Genomic DNA, 21,607 nt, shown 5'->3' with positions numbered 1-21,607 from the left:
ACAGCCAAATCACCCGGCTCTTGACTCAGTCTTTAGAAATCCTAATCTAGGAAAGTATGAGGACCATCCACGCTGTACTGCACCTGTAGGTGTCCGTACCCGACGTTTGCTGCAGCATATAAATGTTAATACACCGTCATTCTTTCCTACGTATCCTTGCTCATATCCTCCGTGGAGAATACAGCTTATAAATTTTACTTTTGACCTTACGACATACAATAAACAATCAACACTACCTATTGTCTTCCAGCAAATGTTTCAGTGTGTTCTCCCAGATGAGACCAGACGCGGTATACACCGTTGGATCGAAACAAAACGATACCGTTGGTTGTGCATTTGTTGTCAATGAAAGAACTTATATGTTTGATCTACCCGGTATTACGAGTGTGTTTACCGCTGAACTATACGCTATAAATAAGGGTCTAAACATCATTAACCCTAAATATAGAAAAATTCTTATTTGCAGTGACTCGTGTAGTGCTCCCCAAGCCTTAAAAAACTTTTATCCCAAACATCCTATCGTCATTGAAATTTACAACGCAATCGCTGAGTTGAATAATCGCAACACAGTAGTAAGTTTTTGCTGGGTCCCTAGCCACGTAGGGATTCCAGGTAATGAACATGCAGATCCCGTTGCCAAAGAAGCATGTAATCAGCCTCCTTTCACCACCCGAGTTGCTACTTCTGATTTTATTAATTATGTAAAACAATCACTAAGAGCAAAGTGGCAAGGTGACTGGACGGCTACCGTTGATAACATAAACTCCGGCAGATTAAAGATTCTGTGTTGCCATGGGACTCCTCATGTAGAAAATCTCGGCGTGAGGAAGTAGTCCTCTGTCGGTTGCGGATAGGACACACGAGTACCTGATGACAAGGGACAAGCACCCCTATGCGCACGATGCAACTGCACTGTGACTGTGCGCCACATACTCGTGGACTGCATATGTTATGCGGCATTGCGTCGTAAATTTAAACTACCCAGAAACATCCGTGGTGTCTTGTGTAATGATGATTAAACCGGATGTTTCTGTTTTTGCGTAGTGTAGGGTTAACACAAAAAATTTAATATAAAAATTTAATTCCTTTAGTTCTATCTATTGTTTTTTTATCCGAGTAGGGAGCCTTTTACACTCCCTATCGGAATTTGTCAAACTTTATATATATATATATATATATATATATATATATTTATTTTTTTACAAATTCGTCTGTGATATTAGTTGTAAGATTTTAGTAATATTAGTTGTAAGTCTTTTAACATAATAGTTTTAAGTTTTATTTCCCTTTTTTAATTATTGTTTTTTTTTTGTTACTTTTAATTTAGTTTTAATTTTTTACTACATATTTTTTAGTTTTAAGTTTTGTTTATTTTAAATATTTTAGTTTTTGAACCTAGTTTTAAGTTTTATGTTAGTGTTTTTTTCATTCTTTTTTTTTAGTGTTTTTGTTATCTGAGAATAGGCTTTTTACACCCATTCCGGAATTTGTTAAATTGTATTTTCTTTTATTTTTTTTACCTGTGATAGTAGTTTTAAGTTTTAATTTTATCTAATAGCTTTAATTACTTTTATTTATTTTTTTCCTAAAAAAAACCGGGCGATGATAACGTACAGACGTTTTCGCCCAGACTATTTTTGTTTAACCGTTAAACCCTTATAATTTTATTCCCTTTTACATTAGAAAATTTATCTTCAAAGATTTCCTAATTGCTGCTTAAACAATGGGCTTTCATCTTGCCTTTTAAGAATAATTTGCTAAACTAGATTTATTTGTTTCTATTTTCTTTTTGAAATTTAATTCATTTTTGTTTAGTGTTGTTTCTATATCTTGGTTTTTGTGCATTTGTAAAATGGTCTCGCTGTAAAAGAAGAATAATTAATCAGTATGAGTTATAGAGAGATATTTTTAATTAAATTAACAAAAAAATTATGCGTGTAACATATAAATGGTTATTTACATTGTTTTTTGTTTCAATTTTAGTGCCACTGGTGGTGCAGACAGTGAAGGTCATGTTTCGGAAGAAGGTACACCTGTAGAAGATAAAGATGGACAACAAGCATTTGGAGCAGGTAGCCATATATTTTATTTAATGTTGTTAATGATTTATTTTTCTATTCTTTAATTTTTTATACTCTAAATTACATTAAAACATTTAATATTAATCTTTCTACTGTTTGTATTGTTTCACTTTCCATGCTGTTATTTTATTATGTAACGTGTAACAGACAAAGTATTACTATCAAAGTATGATCTTCCCCTTGGACCTTTATATTTCTCTATATTTTGAAGTTCCCGAGTTGCTTAGTGTAAAAATCTTGATTAGAATGTTCTCTTTGTACTTCGCAATATGTGCATAATCTACATTGATGAAATTAAGTGTTAAGGTTACATATGAAAGGGATTGGTTCTATTAAATTTGTTTTAATAAAAGTGTCAGGTAAGCGGTGGGGAGTTATCAAGGAGATGCTGTATTTCTAGCACGGTTAAACCTGAAAATTTTATGTTTTTTATTATGCATTTTTAATTCATATACAAGTAATAACATCAATAATGTGAAACTTGCTTCCCTAGTTTTTCCATATTCTTTTACATCTTGGACATTTTATGTCTATATATATTTTTCAAGAAAAACTATTTCTTCTGTAAGAAAATTTTTTCCTATTAGAAAATTACATTTTATAAAATAAGTAATTGTAAAAAAAATATGGTTCTATTGCTGGAAAAAAAGCTAAAGAATTTGACCTACTAGAGAAGAAAATAAGAATCAGAAAATGAATTATAACGTCTGGTCTGTTTGTGTAAAATAAGTTTAATCAATTGAACAATGCACTTGAAAACCAAATTTTAACAAACTAGTGGTGTGATAGGTGGATAACAAATTACAGTTTTTCAATTAATATTTGACAAAGAAATATTTAAGGATGCAGTTCAAGAAAACAAGGTAGAGTTGAAATTGAAGCAGCTAATAAGTCATTACCAGCCAAGAAGAAGTATTTGATGGAACAAAAATGACAATCAAGTCATCAAAAGCACAAAATTCATCAATTTTGTGAAAGTTATAACTTTCATAGTGTAACTTTCAGATAGTTATAGACAGAAAATAAGATTTTCTGTGTATTTTTCATCTGTTTTGCTTCAATAGAAAACTGATTTTTAAAGGTTGTATTTATTGGCTGTATTTACATTATTTTTCCCACAATTAAATTCTCTACAAATTTTGTCACTAAATATTCTGCATTAATTAGTCATTTAATTAAGCTATTTTACTACAAACTAAAAAAAAAACTTGATTTTTGACACAATATTTTGTGTTTTACATCGGATATCTAAAAAAACTACTGGAGTTATAGTTCTGAGACCTATTTTATCCTACTTACCAAATTACCTAAGAAACCACTAACTTTACTCCATACTTTGAGTCCCAAAAATTACAGTAGGGCTTCTTTTTATTAGAATAGCTGAAATCCAAGCAACATCTTCCGCTAGCCATAACTTGAAAACAAAGCGTTTCCAGACTTATGTTTATATGAACTTTTTTAATTATTTTCACTGGTAAAACATGTCCTGAAAATTTCTGTGTGGGACACTCTGTATAAGATTTTTTTTAAATATAGTATATTTCATAATTACTATATAGAACATTATTGTAATAATAAAACAGTTTCAAGTGTTGCTTTTGAGCCATAATGCCTTTTTTTTTTATAGAATTAAAAGTAGCATATCTCTTACAAATTGAAAAAAACACAGTTTATATGGGGGACAAGGTCATTCAGAGTTATCTTTTGTATCTATAACACAGTTTTTACTATGTCATTAAATATACTGTAATTTGGGAGTACAGTTAATTTTTGGTTCATATTGTATGTTTTACTATTTATTATTTCGTAGCGACTTAAAAAATTTATATTTTTATCTTTTGTTACTGAGGTATTGTCAGAGTAAGAATTGTTTTCAACTGTTGTTAACAAGGGTAAACAATTTATTTATTATCTTTTTTCTTATATATAATACCAATATCTTATAATATTAATTTACTAAAACTTCTTTTAGTGAAATAATCTGGGTGTGACATGTTTTAGATAAGAGAAGTAGATATTTGTTTTAATTTTATTACTTGCATTTAAGATACAGTTATAAAACTCCTGCCATATCATTATATAAAAAGTTTGATCTACTTTTGATATTTCTATAAAGATAGTCTTAAAAATGTACAATATATCAAAAATAATAAATATGTATTAAAATAATTATATTTTAAAATAATGAACTAAAATATCTTTTATCAAAACATCATTTATAAAGATAATCTTTACAACTATTGTAATGGTTTCCAGCTTTTTTCTTTGTGCAATCTTGAATTTTCCTTTTTGCTGACAATACAACTGATTTAAGTATTTGAACATGTTATACTGAAAGTATTGATGGTAATAATATGTAAAACTTAAAAACAACTTCATTATGATAACACTTAATTTAATTACGTGCATCTTCATTATTAAACACAGAATATTGTGTTGTTTAAGAAGTCTAAATTGCAAAAGTAATTTTACTTTTACATTGATGTTCTCCTTTTTTATGATTAAATAATTTAATTTTACTTTCTCTTTTATATTTATGGCCCATTTTTATTTTTTTATTATTTTTTTTATAAAAACTAGCAAATTAAATTGGAATAATGGGGTAACACAGTTTTCTGGTGACCTCAATAATATCTTGTAAATTTCTTAACGAAAATCATTAGAGTATGTCTGCCGGTGTAGAAACCTTTGTTGTTTATGTCTAAGCCCATTTTCCAAAGGGTGGACACCAAAATAATAGACACAAAGGTAATAGTTGAAAAAAAACTTGTTTAAAAAAATAGATATGAATAATATATAATAACAATTACAATGTAAGCAACAACATTGCACCTTTATATTTTTATTTTACTTTTTTAATGTTTTTTGATATAATTTAAACTGATTAATTTTTATTATCTCATTGAATCAAAAGTGGTTTTCAAACAAAACTTTTTTATTTACAAAATATAATTTCCATTAGATCAAAACATCTTGCATATTCTATACAATACACTATTAAACATCATCACTTCTATGCAAGCTTTCCTCATCATCATTATTGATACTTATCGCTATCTGACATTTCTGTCTCCAAATCAGTATCATCATCATCATTACGAAATATAATTTCATTAATACTACAAGGTAGTTGATTGCTAGTAAACTATAGAAATTCATATTTATTATCATTATTTAAAAGCTATCTGTGCTCTTCCAATATCGATTTCGATGGAATACACTTGTGTGATCTTTGTCAGATATTACAAACATAGTTAAAATGTGTTGTTCTAATTCATAGTAGCAAGGAGGTAAACTTGTAGCATCAACATGTTTTAAATGTATTTTTAAATGGTTCATCAGTACGTTTTATTTCATAATTTTTCAAAAATAAGTTAAATTGAACTTTACTAATGGTTCCTGGATCATTTGGTTCTTACTAGTAACCCTGAACATTTGATATACAAACATTTCAATATCTGGTATTACTTGATCTTCAGCCCATGACAAATTACCGAGCTATTTTTTACATTTATTCGAATTCCTAAAGAAATTTAAAATGATGCAACTTTCCCTTTTTATAAAAGATTGATTGTAATTACACCATGTAAAGGTATGAAATCCTGGAAGCGCTTTGCAGAGAGATTAACTCATAAATTTCATTAATATTTATTATGTTTCGCTTACCTTAAACTCCATAATCAATTGAAATTTGTAATTGAGATTTAATTTTACGAAAATTTCCTAATAGTATAACCGAAATATCTGTATTGAAATATTAGCATCACAATCAATTTTAAAAATATGAAACATTATTTTCGTGTCTGCATCTTCATGATTAGGACAAGAAATCACTTCATCTATAGACTATGTGAGTCGGCCATTAACAACTTTGTATGATTAACACTTGGTAAGTTGGTTTGCTTGGCATTTCTCCCGTCACCACACCCCGTTCGGTTGCCCTAAAGCATAAGACTGAATGTCTGTACTACAAACGGTTACTGAGCCTCGAAACAGTTTAGCGACGAGTGTCCTAAATAGCTCCCAGAGCTTACCTAACAGCGTGAGTAGACTAAGCACGGTGCCATACACCACCGGCTTATGTATCCACCCCGCTCACTTGTCATATATTTACTAAAATGGATAGGCGCACCCCGTCAACTACTAAAAATATATATGACATCCATAAATTAAAATTTACTTCATCTAGACGCAATTCGCTGCCATGCCTTGGTTGCTGAATGTCGCAAGTACCTGTCCACCATATTAAAGCGCTTGGAGCCTTAACTGGCTGGTGGTCAGCCATATATACCTCTAGGTAGGTTAGCTTCACACAGCAGTGCGATAAGAGTCTTTTCCCTTAGGTAAACTACTGATGTCGGTTGAACATAGCAACTGAATCAAGGAACTCCCACACAGTCCAACATTGTGGCTTTCGCCACTTGTGATTGGCCAATTTACCCCTTGACCTCTAAGTTTCAGGGTGGCCCGACCTCTGCCCCCCCCTCCCAAGAGCAGGGCAGTCAAACATCAGGTGTTTATTTGACTGGACCTCTCCACAGATGGACAGCTCATTACCTGCCAGGTAGAACTAAAACAGATATTGGTTTAAATTAACATGGTTGGTGAACACCCATTGCCCTTAAAAATGAGCTTGAGGCATACCATCCCCCCTAGTTCCTGTATAAATTTATACAAGGATCTTCCCTAGTCATAATGTCCTATTCCAGCTGCTATGCTTCCATCTTGAGGCTCTGCAGCCTCTTCCCGCAGGTGGGAGATGGTCTACTGAACAAAATTTAGATCTGGTGCATTTCCTCTTCGGTACTGGTCCAGCTCGAAACCGCATCACAATTACCTCGGCCTCCTGATCTCTTCGCAATTTCCACATGACTGTCCGAACTTTCAGCACTAAATCGATTGGGAGAGCCTTTCCCAATACAGTGGTAGCCTTGTAGGAGGTTATTTTAAAAACACCAGTGCATACAATTAAGGCGTGCTGGGCACTCCTTAAATTTCGAACAAGTGCTCTATTCATATCCAACCTATGCACTGTATAGGTTGGAATGGACAAATGGGTGCCGCATATGAGGTCACCATATGAGGTCATGCTTTTGAAGACGCCTCGGTACACCATATACATTTGATGGCCCAACAACTCATTGTCTTTCTGAGCAATTCTTCTAAGTTTGTGCATCACCGAGATGACGTCCGCCATTTGTCTAATGTGATGAATAACATCAAAATTCACAGAAATAGTTTTATCTTTAATATTTTCAACAAGATGTTGGTTTATCGAGTGATTCATTATAAAATTAATTAATGCATTTTTAAATTTACTATTGCCAATTGCTTGGAACAATCTGTGGCCTCGATTGAGTTTCCCTGAAAACGATGAAGTCAATGATCAGATGAAGAGCTTCCTCTTTGTGAACGCTTGTAATCTTTAATAGAAGATGGAACGTATCAGTCAAATGTGAATTTTGGATGAACTATTAGTGATGGTTTGCAGTATTTTCTTAAAAGTATTTCCAAATGTTTGAGGAATATCTTACATAGAATGTAACATATAAAACCCATGTACTATTATTATATAAGGTATTAAAACTCGGCTACTTACAAGCTTTAAACATTTCATCAATTTAGATTTTTTTGTATTATGAATCATACCATCTAAATTACAAAAAGATTGTTGAATGGGAGTTAAGGGATATATTAAAATCTTTTCAAGGTAAATATTTTGCTGCATTGCAATTGTAAGCAAATGTCCAAGTAAATCTTTTTGCAACCACATTTCTTGCACTTTGTTATTCATGATTATAATTTTCTTCCAGTTACACAAGACGGAATTAAAAATTTTATTATGAGATATATACTGTCTTCAAACCAAAAATCAGATTCACTGCATTCTGAAATTTTTCCTTCAACTCATTGCCTTTTTCTTCTGCACTCAAAAGAAAATCAGCTACTTCATTTGAAACAGATCATTCTGTTGCAATATTATACAGTAAGTCATCGTCCATCTCAGTACAATCAAAAGGATTCATTTTATCTTGTATAACAGATATAAATTTCTTTAAGCTAGTTGAAGTCTGACTGATTTTATTTTTTTATAAATCTGAAGTAACATCTTCACTTTTTTTAACCCGGTTTCATTAAGAACATGTGAAATTATTTTTGATCTGATGGCATGACTTCTAAACCATTTTTGTTTCAATGAGATTATAAAAATTAATCCGTTGATTTAATTATATAGAAAAACATTGAAAAAGTAAAATAATTTTTTTGAATTGACAATAATATTTGATTAACCCTGAAAGTAAAAAAAAAATAATATAAAGGCGTAATGTTGTCGCTTACATTCTAACTGGTATTAAACGTTATATTTATTTATTTTTTACACAAATCTTTTTCAACTATTATCTTCCATTTTGGTGTCCACCCTTTGGAAAATGGGCTTAGACATAAACAAAATAGTTATATCTACACTGGCGGACATAACCTAAGGATTTTCATTAAGAAATTTCCAAGATATTATTGAGGTCGTTAGAAAACTGTGTTCCGGTCACTTTCAATTGAAGTTTTTATAGAGAAAACTAAAGATTTTTTTCTGCCTTTTTGCATATGAGCCTATACACTTAACATTGCACATATGAGTCGGCAAACAAGATTTTCTGGTATAAATTTCCTCAAAATTTTCTGAAAAATTGAGACTTTCTGCCGGCTATTTATCTTCCACTCAGCTTTCAGCCATTATGAATGGAGTGTAAATAACAATATCCTTTACTTATATTTAAATTTTCAATTTTACCCTGAGTGATTTACCAACCTTCCTTGAGACTTCTCCAACTTTCATCTGCTACAACAGTTTCCATCTTACACTGCTTTTGGCCGTGAGTTATTTACAGTCAAGTATTGCATGAGGTCAATGCAAGTATTACTAGTTGCATTGACTTCTGGAGATCCTGGGTTTGAATCCTGGTCAGGCATAGCATTTTCACATGCTACAAAAATTGTCATTCATCTCATCCTCTAAAGCAATATTTAAAAGAAAGTATTACTACTATTTTTGATCATTTTTATACATAGATTTAATAATAAAATAGAGGCCCTTATCTCTTCATCTATAAAGTAAACTTTCAGCATTTCCTTATATCATTTGTAAATAACATTTAGTAGAACTTAACATAGTTCTTTATAAATATACGTGTACTTGATTGTACCACTATGTGTCTGCAAAATATATTACTAATTTGTATACAGGGGATCATATGAAAAGTTACCACATTTATTATTCAACAGCTATCAGTTGCATCGTATTTCTGTTTACAGACATATATGCTACTCTCATGGGGAACTTTTTTAAAATTATTTTCAAAGGGATGGAACCCACTCTTTTCGCTACACCTACTCAAACTAAAAATCTTAAATGGCAATGGTAACATTTGATTAAATTACTTGACAAACTGAAGAAAAAGTGAATTTTGGTGAAAAGAAAATTAAAACCCACCCACCCCTTTACTCGGTAGGTGCGAAAAACCATTTCGTTACTACTTTTTTTAAATTTCAATCCAACAAAAATAACCATAAAATTACATGATATAACTTCTTAAACCATTTGAAATAATCATAATCTGTGGATTAAAAATGTAAAAATTATTTTAAAAATTACAACATAAAATTTCACCCTTAGATGTTATCAAAATTTTCAAGGGTTGAAAATGTATTTTTTTTAATTGAGACGTATAGCTTGTGACACCTCATTGGAAAGCCCTTTGAATGACAAGTAATTTGATGCAAATAAAAAAAATTGGTTTTCTGATGTTGAAGTTATAATTAAAAATGTGTTTTTTTTTTTTTAGATTATGTTTGGATTTTTTTTAGGTTGTGTTGGGATACAGTGTTACTGACCTAAAGCATTAGGTCTGAAATTGCCCTTTCTTCTTAAAAAAATATGGGTTTTACATTTCTCCAGCATTGACATAAACAATAAACACAGCATTATACATAAATTAAACATTCGACAAGCCAATTATAAGGTACCTACATCTTTGCTGGCAACATGTTGAAATTTGATAAACTTAATAATTAAATTAAAACGAATTCATGAATGAATAATTTTTAATAAAAAAATAATTAATGCTTAAATTCTAATGACTATACCATCATTGATGAAGTGGAGCTTCCATTGTTACATTGCAAAAAATTAAATTTAATTCAATTAACAATTGGATATTTTGAGTTCAAAAGTTGGCAACTGCACTCTACAATTTTAAAAAGCTAAAAATTCCATTGTTGGTGTTTGCTTGTTATAACACATTATAATTTTCTGTCAATTATTGAAACCTTAGTTTCTATGGTAAATTTTTGCAAATTGTTTTCTTTCATACGTATGTAATTAGTGGCTTTTTTTGTCTTCAGTCATTTGACTGGTTTGATGCAGCTCTCCAAGATTCCCTATCTAGTGCTAGTCGTTTCATTTCAGTATACCCTCTACATCCTACATCCCCAACAATTTGTTTTACATACTCCAAACGTGGCCTGCCTACACAATTTTTCCCTTCTACCTGTCCTTCCAATATTAAAGCGACTATTCCAGGATGCCTTAATATGTGGCCTATAAGTCTGTCTCTTCTTTTAACTATATTTTTCCAAATGCTTCTTTCTTCATCTATTTGCCGCAATACCTCTTCATTTGTCACTTTATCCACCCATCTGATTTTTAACATTCTCCTATAGCACCGCATTTCAAAAGCTTCTAATCTTTTCTTCTCAGATACTCTGATCGTCCAAGTTTCACTTCCATATAAAGCGACACTCCAAACATACACTTTCAAAAATCTTTTCCTGACATTTAAATTAATTTTTGATGTAAACAAATTATATTTCTTACTGAAGGCTCGTTTAGCTTGTGCTATTCGGCATTTTATAACGCTCCTGCTTCGTCCATCTTTAGTAATTCTACTTCCCATTGTTCTTGTTTATTTTCATGCGATAGTTCTTGCTTAGGACTTCATCTATGCCGTTCATTGTTTCTTCTAAATCCTTTTTACTCTCGGCTAGAATTAGTATATCATTAGCAAATCGTAGCATCTTTATCTTTTCACCTTGTACTGTTACTCCGAATCTAAATTGTTCTTTAACATCATTAACTGCTAGTTTTCCATGTAAAGATTAAAAAGTAACGGAGATAGGGAATATCCTTGTCGGACTCCCTTTCTTATTACGGCTTCTTTCTTATGTTCTTCATTTTTTACTGTTGCTGTTTGGTTTCTGTACATGTTAGCAGTTGTTCTTCTATCTCTGTATTTGAACCCTAATTTTTTTTAAATGCTGAACATTTTATTCCAGTCTACGTTATCGAATGCCTTTTCTAGGTCTACAAACGCCAAGTATGTTGGCTTGTTTTTCTTTAATCCTCCTTCTACTATTAATCTGAGGCCTAAAATTGCTTCCCTTGTCCCTATACTTTTCCTGAAACCAAATTGGTCTTCTCCAATTCCACTTCTTCCACTCTCCTCTCAATTCTTCTGTATAGAATTCTAGTTAAGATTTTTGATACATGACTAGTTAAACTAATTGTTCTGTATTCTTCATATTTATCTGCCCCTGCTTTCTTTGGTATCATTACTATAACACTTTTTTTGAAGTCTGACGGAAATTCCCCTTTTTCATAAATATTACACACCAGTTTGTATAATCTATCAATCGCTTCCTCACCAGCACTGCGCAGTAATTCTACAGGTATTCCGTCTATTCCAGGAGCCTTTCTGCCATTTAAATCTTTTAATGCTCTCTTAAATTCAGATCTCAGTATTGTTTTTCCCATTTCATCCTCCTCAACTTCCTCTTCTCCCTCTATAACAACATTTTCTAATTCATTTCCTCCATATAACTCTTCAATATATTCCAACCATCTATCAACTAGTTTAGTGGCAAATTAGTGGCAAAAAGTATTCATTGTATTTAATTCATCTTCATATTTTATTTAAACTGTTGTTGTCTTTAGTTAAAATTAGCTTTTGGTTTGAATTATTGTTCTACCATGTGGCCTTTCATTTTTTCTTTTGTAAATTTGTCTTGCTAAAATGACTATCTGGAAGAAAGGACTGAACTAATTTTTACATGCGGAGATCAAAATATATATCCTGGAACTTCCCAAGCGTTTAATGAACAGAATCTATATAAAATTTTTCACACTTTTAAAAATATTCCAAGAAATGGAAATTGGTCATGAATAACAAACGTGCAGTGCAAAAGGTTTTAGTTGAATTAACTATGGTTGAAATTTTGGGAAATATATTAACAAATCCTCAGAGCTTAATTTGTAAAATTACCCTTAAAATTGGGGTTTCTTATGGTTCTATTTTCACTTTATTAAAATACAGTAACACTATCAATTTAGTAACACTGTATCCCAACATAACCTAAAAAAGGTATTAATATAATGTAAAAAAAAACACATTTTTATCCACAACTTCAATACCAACATACCAATTTTTATTTGTACCAAATTACTTGTCATTCAAAGGGCTTTATAATGAGGTGTGACAAGCTGTACATCTCATTAAAAAAAAGTTTTCAACCCTGAAAATTTTGAAAACATTTAAGGGCAAAATTTTATGTTGGTTAATTTTAAAATAATTTTCACAGTTTTAATCCACAGATTGTGATTATTTCAAATTATTTAAGAAGTTATGTCACGTAATTCTATAGTTATTTTTGTTCGACTAAAATTTAAAAAAGTACTACTGCAAATGGTTTTTCGCACTTACCAAGCAAAGGGTGAGCAGATTTTTATTTTATTTTCACCAAAATTCATTGTTTTTCTTTTCGGGTTGTCAAGTAATGTAATCAAATGTTATCATTGCCATTTAAGATCTTTAAGTTGGGATAGGTATAGCAGAGAGGGGTGGGCTCCACCCCTTAAAAAATAATTTTAAAATTCTGCTTGAGAAAGATATTCATGTCTGTAAATAGAAATACAATGCCACTGATAGCTATCAAATAATAAATGTGGTAACTTTTCAAATGATCACCCTGTGCATTTTTTCACTTTAAAATATTGTTTTAATCAATTGTCATCTTCAATTTGAATTTTCTATTGTTTTTTTGTATTACTTTTCTTTATTACATCATAAAATATACTGTGTATTGCAAGTGTTAAAAAATATTTAATGACTATAAAAATTGATACTAAAGAAAATGAACTATTAATTTAAATTATTTGATATTTTATAACTTTATTTTTCTTTCTTCTTTTTAATGAAATAAATTCTATGTTTTATCTCTTTTTTTTACTTTACCAGTGATCGACTTAATGACCGCGTTTATGTACTCATAAAACATTACAGCATATCATGTACAATTCTGTTCATTGAAATCAAATTTTTTTAATTTGAATAAACCAACATATGTCTTATGCTCACATATATACATATATATATATATATATATATAGAGAGAGAGAGAGCGCTGGTTGTACTATATTTATGTATATATGCTTGAGAGGAGGTCAGAAACTATCCAATCTTTGCTTATAAAAACAAAAATACTAAACCTATTTGGTTCAATGACTTGTCCCCTTCAAAATAGGCCCCTTCTGATGCATCACAGTTATCCCAGCAATGTTTACATTGTCGAAGCATTTTTCAAAGTTTTTTTAGCGAGAACTATAAGTCCTCTTGTTGCGACTCTTTTGCTTTCTTCTCTGTCTACAAATCTTTTTCCTTTAAGAAGAATTTTAAGCGTAGAAAAGAGCCAAAAATCACTGAAGCCATGTCTGATAATTAAGGAGCCTAGTGAAGTTTGATCCCGTTTTGCCTAAAATCTATGGATAAGTTGTGATTTACAGGTTGGAGCTTTGTTGTAATGAATTCCATAATCTCCATCTTCCCAAAGTTATGGTCTCTTGCATTGAACAGCGTATCTTAGCTGACAAAACAGTTATGTAGAGTTCTTTATTGACTGTTTATGCTTGAGGAGCATACTCGTGATGAATTGTGCCTTGACAATCAAAAAAGACTATCAGACCTACACATTGTATCATGGTCATCTGGCTTTCTTTTGCTGCGGAGAACTTGGAACTTGGAATTTTTCAAACTTGACGACTGTCTTTGCTCAGGTTCATAACTATTGATCCATGTTTCATCTCTTGTTGTTATTTTTTTCATAAAATTTGGATCACTATTAGTACATATTTGCAATTGCAGTGAGTTTTCTTTTTGTTCATGAGAGAAGTTATGGGACACATTTTTCTGTTATAACCACATTCCAAGATCTGTTAAAATCTATTTATTTATTTATTGCCAATTGAAAATTACATATACAATTTTATTCAACATATTTATCCTTACACAGCTAGCAAAAGAAACCTTGATTACATTTATAGTGTATGTAAAATCTGAAGGCGGGTTAGTAGTGCACTGTGGCATCCCCTCCACTACTCTTAACATCACTCTATGACTTCTCCTCACACCAGCAGCCAATGTAGTGTATTCCAAAAGTTACATCGATTAATTTGCAGTGACTTGCACTGTATCTAATTATGACTGTCACTATTATAATAACAATATATGTTCTGGTAATTTGTTATTTCAAATAAAATATTCACACTTACATATATTTATTTAACGTGGATGTACATGAATTGACAATAAAAACTGGGTATGTGTAAACCTTGAAATACTGAAGCAACATTTTTCAGATTTGGATTCCCATTAAGGAATATTTCGTGATATTCTTGAAGCGCAGCAAGTGCATTTCCATTACAGTACGTGTAAACAAAAATTATATCTGTGTATTCTTCATTTTTGAAATTATGTTTCTTAATATTTTTGACATAACACAATTTAAGAAATAGTGCATTGAACTGTCACTTTTTTTTCTTAATAATCGATTTTGTTTGTAGATATTTTCCTTATTGAAATTATTCTTATAAATTATAGTATGGTATTATTCTCCCATATTTCAGTTCGTTGTGTTTGTAATAAAAGTTAAATTTCTTAAACTCATCACCTTTTTCACTTGACGCAAATTCATGACTTACTTAACATAAATTCTATCAGAATTAGATTCTGTAAAAATTTTATTTGCTTACTGGCCATTTAATGAAGTGATTATACATCAAACTTGTGTTTTTCAACACCACTGTATTGTGTTTTACAAAAGTTCGTAAAAAAATTCTGGTGATACAGTTCTATTTATTCAATTTAATTTCAAAGAATTTTGATATGATTATTTTTTTTTATCTTTGTACAGAAATCAGGCACAGTGTTTTGCAAGCTATTGGTAAAATGAAGCATTTCTGGCCGTTTGTTTATATAAACCTTTTTCTTTATTCTCATTTGTAGAATGTGCCCTTAAATTCTTTCCATTTCCTCACGAGATGCTCTGTTTATGCAGAGTGTCAATAAAATGTCTTCATGAACTGATGTTCTGCCTGGCAGCAAGGTCATTTATAACACTGCTACCTCCATCCATTTCTCTCCCATGCCTTCTCCTTCATCGTAGTTTCCAATCTTCACCTTATCTGCTCACTTAATCCTACTTCTTCTTCACCTCCATTCTCCTTTTACTAATCTTTCTGATGCAGGTGTCAAGATACCACTTCCTCCGATCCTAACCGGCTTCTTTTTCTTTTGTGTACTTCATGGACAAGTACTCTTTCTCTTTTAATGCTGTTTATTGCTTCATCATCCCTCAGTTTTATCCATCCATCATATTTTGTCCATCCTCTTCATATCCATGTATCAAAAGCCTCAATCCTGTCTCTTTTCTTCCTTATTGTCCATATTCCACTACCACACACTCCATATAGTATTTCACTATAATCAATTATGGGAACCCCCTAAATAATGTTTCAACTTCAAAAAAAGAAACATGAAGTTTAGAAGATTTTCCTACCTTGAATGATTAGTTTCTTGGTATAAATCCACCATACCCGCTTATTCCCCTATGGAAAGCAATTCAAAAATGTTAAATAGAAAAGGTGGCATCATTATAAGTAACTCTTAAATAACTGCTCAACAGTGAAATATTTAAAAAAATATACTGCAATTGTTCCTACCCCAAAATGATATACTTTTTGGCACTATTTTAAATGCACTGTGCTTTTGAAACTAAATGTAAAAATATTACATGTCTGCCACTTTGGTTAGGGGTCTCATAACCAGAAATTATTTGTATCAAAAGTTTTCATTTTCAATTCCCTTTAAAATGATTTATTACAATCCTGCTTTTTCCATTTTGAGTATGATGTATGTGTGTCTCATACCAAAAAATAGACTGTTTTCAGGTAGTAGCATTTGCTAAATCTAATTTGTTTTAACTGTTGAAGAATTGTTAAAGGGTCCTAAAAATTTGGTAACTCTCTTTCTTTGTATGTGTATGCACGCACTCACGTGTGTGTATAAACCTTTGGAGTTATTCTGTTCGCCTTAATTTTTATTGTTTGAGAGGTTTTTTCAAAACATAATTATATTAGCATTTAGTTTCTTGAGTAACTTTCTTGAAAAGTTTTGTTTAACTGAAGCAGAATAATATCTTTATATCTATTCAAAAATAGATAATAATCAAGAAATTTCACAAAGTGAAAACATGCTTTTAACAAAAAGAATATTTTACATTGTTCCAGTATCATTTGTCTTATGATAAGAAAGTAATTTCTTAAAACGTGTATTTTCTGGATAGTAGTATACGGAAGCAAACATTGTTCTATCTGAGAACCACAGAAAAGAAAACTGGAATCTTTTGAATTTAAATAGACTAATGCTGGAAAGTAGATCGACAGATAGAAGATTAAATGAAGAGATATTTTTATAAGGACAAGTGAAAGATGGTTGTTCTAGAAAACATTAAAAGAAGAGATGTGTTAGTCGGCTGCATTTTAATACACGACAAGCAGCCATAAATTGTATCCAAGGAATGATAGAGGAAAAGAACCGTAGAGGAGGATGCAAGCTGGAACTCATAAAATAAATAATGTATGACATTAGCTGGTCGAACTATCAAAGAGTGAGATGAAAGCACAGGATAAAAGTCTTTGGAGACTTGCTGCAAACCAATCTGTGGATTGATAACAGCAAAGAGAGATCTGTTTAATAATGATATGCTTCAATAGAAGTAAATATTGATTTATGTACTTCTCTTATTATTAGTATTTATATGTATGAATAATAATTAATGAGAGTCAATATTTTTTTTTCCAGTTACAACTAAAGCATTACAAGGTGCAAAGTCCATAGGTGGATTCTTTTTCTCTGCTGTCAATAAAGCTGGGAAGACTGTTACTGAAGCTAGCGCCAAAATCAAGAAAACTGTTGAAGAAAACGTAAGTTTTTTAAATTAGTGTTTTTAGTAATTAATTATATTAACTTGTTGCATCGTGATCTGGTACTTTTATGTTTTTATTATCTCAGTTGGATCTCTTCTGCTTCTTTCCTTTTTGAAAACATATTATTTTTTATAATTTTTAGTATAACCTCAGTAAATTATAATTTCAAACAAAGGATCTAGTTTGCAAAGAAAAAATTTTTTACTTCCTTGCTCAAAGTAAAGGAAGTATTGTGATCGCAAAAAATCTCGATTTTCAGATTTCAATGGAAATATCCATTTTGGTCATCTCTGAATCCATTTTGATTGTTTCGGCGTGATGTATATATGTATCTTGCATATCGAAAAAACAATTAGCTGTAGGATGTTGAAATTTTGGATTTAGGTCTGTCGTAACATCTTGTTGTGCACCTCCCCTTTTGATTGCAATCCACTGAACCAAAAGTGTCCAAAATAACCCAAAATCAATTTTTTTGGGGATTTTGGACTTTTTCTTAATTGCAGTAATAAGCCCTCATTGAGAGCTCTTTTCAGCAGTATATCGTAAGGGGTATTTATTTTCATCGGTTCCAGAGTTATAGTCAAATACAATTTTAATTAATGAAATATTTGGACCTTACAAGGGGAAGGCACATCTGTTCAAATCCAACTTTAACTCCTGTTTTTTAACTTTTCTTTTTTTTAATTTAATAATATTGATTTATTAATAATTATTAATCTCCGATTGTAAAATAATCTTTACAATAAATAATAATTCAATAACAAAAAAGAAATATGAAAAAAAATTAAAAAATTCTTTATTAGAGAATTGGACAATCATATCTCACTTTTAAATGAAATAAGTGTAGCAAAAAGTGTGTATATGTAATTTAATTCGCCTACAAGGAAGTCATATGGTGTCCATATCATATGTTTTTATACTAGGTAGTCTTGAGGCTGTGCCGTTTAGTCTATGAGGTCAAGGTGTTTAACATAGCGTTTGTATGACTTCACCATTTTTTTGCAGTAATTATTTTAGTCTATTTTTTATTTTTTTGAATGAAATGGTCTTGATGAGGTATTAGTGTGAAGTCCCTGCGATTGATCTGTTTAAAGTTTTAATTAATAATATGAAATATTTTTAATTGAAAAAAATATTAATTTTGAAATTATCTTTTTTTAGTAAATAATCTATGAAATTATTTTAAAAGATTTGTAGTGGTAGATAGTATAGACCATTTTTTCTTAGGTAAAAGATGAAAATTGTTTGAATTAATTTATGTTTACTTCACTGTTAAAACATTGATCTTGCACAATATTTAAAAATGAATTATTGGCTCATAAATGACCTGATTTCTGTTCTCCTTTAGGCTATTGTGTTGAGTGCAAACTTATTTTGTGACTGTTTTCCCATTTATTTTGGTGTAAATGACATATTTTTCTTAAAGAGGGATTTTTTAAAAATTATGTTTTTCTGCACCATAATTATTTATTAATTATACTTTTTTATTACCGTAATTATTGTTTTGACAGCTGCATAATTTTATTTTAAATATTTGGATCGGTTAGATACAAAAATAAAAAGTTAAGTCGTGAATTGTAGAGAATAAATTGCTACTACATGAGCTTGAATATACAACGACCCAGAGTATAGGTTGACCTAGGTTGAGTATAGGTTTTTGAATTTAATTTTCAGAAAATAAATTTTTTTCCACTAAATAAATTTTTATCACAAACAAGAAATAAATTTAAAAAAATCTTTTACGTGTAATTACATAAAACCATCAATACCTTATTATACTATTATATTAGTATTTCTTAATACTGCTTTGTAATATTATTCATACTAGCTGAAATTTTATTTCTAAATAGAATCATAATAAAAATTTTAAAAAATATAAAATTTTTAAAGAAAAATTAGTAAGAAATATTTAAAAGAAATAATAATGATTGCAATTTTTAGATTTTTATTTAAATTGTTTTTCTACATTTTCATTAAAAAAAATGGCATTAAAAATTTTACGACTTCACAAAAAATCACTCAGAACACACAAACACTTGAATTGTCTCTTACTATCATCACTTTTGCCGTTTGAAAATAAAAAGTTGATTTCATTATTTGATTCTTCCTCTCACAGAATATCTTCACTTCCATCTACTTTAATTTTTCTAATGCAGCATTTTTTAAATCCTTGTCTAATGCTATTTGGGTTTTTGAATTCCATAACTTAATCCACTCACACAATAAGCTCGCAGGAGGGTTATTTATTTTTCCAGTAGGAGTTAGCTGATGACTGTTGCTTCATATCCAACAATTATAATTTTTTTAAGATTATCTTTAAAAGGCATGTTCACAACTACATCCAAACTTGTAACTGTGAAGTCATACCACCACATATTATAACTAAATCTGTGTTTAGTTTTTAATTTTTTACTTTACATTTTCAGTCAAATGACTCCTGAATGCGTGTAATATTAATATTTATCGCCGTCTTCTAAGACCTAAGTTTCTGGGCCAGATCGTTTTATGCCAGTCTTTGACCAAAGACTCATCCATCCAACGTTTTTCATTCATAAAGTACTTCTATTAATATTAATAGGTAATAATAATAATTGAAGGAAGTTATTACTATAAATATAAACTATTAATTTCTCCATCATAAATGTAGAAATGAAAATAAACTACAAAATAACTTAAAAGCCTGGTTGAATCCAAATGTAAGTCGATTCCACGTATAAGTTAACCCCTCATTTTATGGGAGAAATGTAATAAAAATCTTCATAATATAGATTCTGATAATGTAAATAAATAGTCACCAAAGAATATATCCATTCTTATTTTTCTTCTTGTCATAAATCAAACATTATTTCTGTAGTTGTTACAAAAAAAAACTTTGTACTAAAAACTAAAAAAATAAAATTTTTCAATAATTGTTCTTTAAATTTCATTTTTTAGAAAATGGCCAAAAATTAAAAATAGACTAGTTGTTTGATATTAGTTTTAATTTGGGATTAATTTCTAATAATCAGAATTTAAAGACTAGTTAAAATGTATAATTTTTTAGTGCAGTTTTGGAAAATATATATTTTGTACAATTTTGTGGCCTGACACGTCACCCTCACAAAAATCACGTTACTTAAGAATAACAAGCATCCCTTGCCAGGCTTATTAGGGAAGTGAACCATAAAGTGGTTTTGTGATGCCTATTTCATGGTTATGCATATTCGCGTCCCAAGTCCAACAAAATGCAGGTGACATTCACCTCTGCATGCAACACCTTTATTCCATACATCACAGAAACTGGTTGTATATTGAACATCATTACTTTTCAAAAAGCTGTCTGACTATTGTCTCTTGTATATGTCTCGGCTGAAAGAAAGAAAATAAAAAGCCACAGAATAATATGCATCTGTTTCTGTAGTGAAATAATGAATTAAACACACACACACACACACACACATATATATGTTAATAGTATATATATATATATATATATATATATATATATATATATATATATATACTATTAACATATACAGGAGAACTAATTTTGATAGGCATAGAAAAGAATTTTCTCACGCACAGGAAAAACCTGTTTGCAAGGATATGTGGGTATGAAACCTGAAGTGTGATAAAATACTTTTAGTATTTTAGAGTATAGAAAAATGACATATGCTGATTGTTAGCTAAGGTTTTCTGGAATGTGGAAATAAGTATTATAATTTTTACTGCATTCTGATGGAAATAAGATTACGGAATGCAGAGAAATGATGAAAAATCAGCTAACAAGGTTGAGGTAATGTTTTCTAAAATGTAGGACCAAGTATTACTTCTTTATGTTTTTATATTAAGTTTCATGAAATTTTATGTGAAAATACATTTTTGAAATAATGTAGAATGTAGAGTGTACATTATACACTCAATTATTAGAATAAGATATATTAAGATAATAATATAAGATATATTATTAGAATAATACAGTTATTAGAATAGAATCCATTTCTATTCTAATAATTCAATACTGATCAATGATGATAAAAAAATGTCTCCAAATTGCCTATGTAGGCAACAATTATTTTGCATTTAAAAAAATTCTCCCTGTTATTTGAAAAAAATTAATCTCTACAAAATAAAAAGAATAATTATCAAAATTAGCTATTTGGCAAAGAATAAGGTTAGAAATAAAAATAAATAAATTAGTTAAAGTTAATTAAATATGATTTTGTTTTTTCTT

At 30.1% G+C, this 21,607-nt stretch overlaps 1 protein-coding gene across 4 annotated transcripts in view; it reads left to right on the top strand.

Moving 5' to 3' along the window:
* Sap47 (Synapse-associated protein 47kD) overlaps positions 1 to 21,607 on the top strand; it is a 239,340-nt gene that overhangs the window by 59,465 nt on the left and 158,268 nt on the right. For all 4 annotated transcript variants that reach the window (XM_075371806.1, XM_075371808.1, XM_075371805.1 and 1 more), the window contains exons 3-4: positions 1,984 to 2,072; positions 17,270 to 17,391. In XM_075371806.1, coding sequence (XP_075227921.1) covers positions 1,984 to 2,072; positions 17,270 to 17,391 — 211 coding nt within the window. The remainder of the gene's footprint in view (positions 1 to 1,983; positions 2,073 to 17,269; positions 17,392 to 21,607) is intronic.

The sequence above is a fragment of the Lycorma delicatula genome, chromosome 7 (genome assembly GCF_047948215.1).
Source record: "Lycorma delicatula isolate Av1 chromosome 7, ASM4794821v1, whole genome shotgun sequence".
Taxonomy (NCBI): Eukaryota; Metazoa; Arthropoda; class Insecta; order Hemiptera; family Fulgoridae; genus Lycorma; species Lycorma delicatula.
Note: the sequence above shows the minus strand (reverse complement) of the source record. Positions and strands in the feature narration are given on the sequence as shown.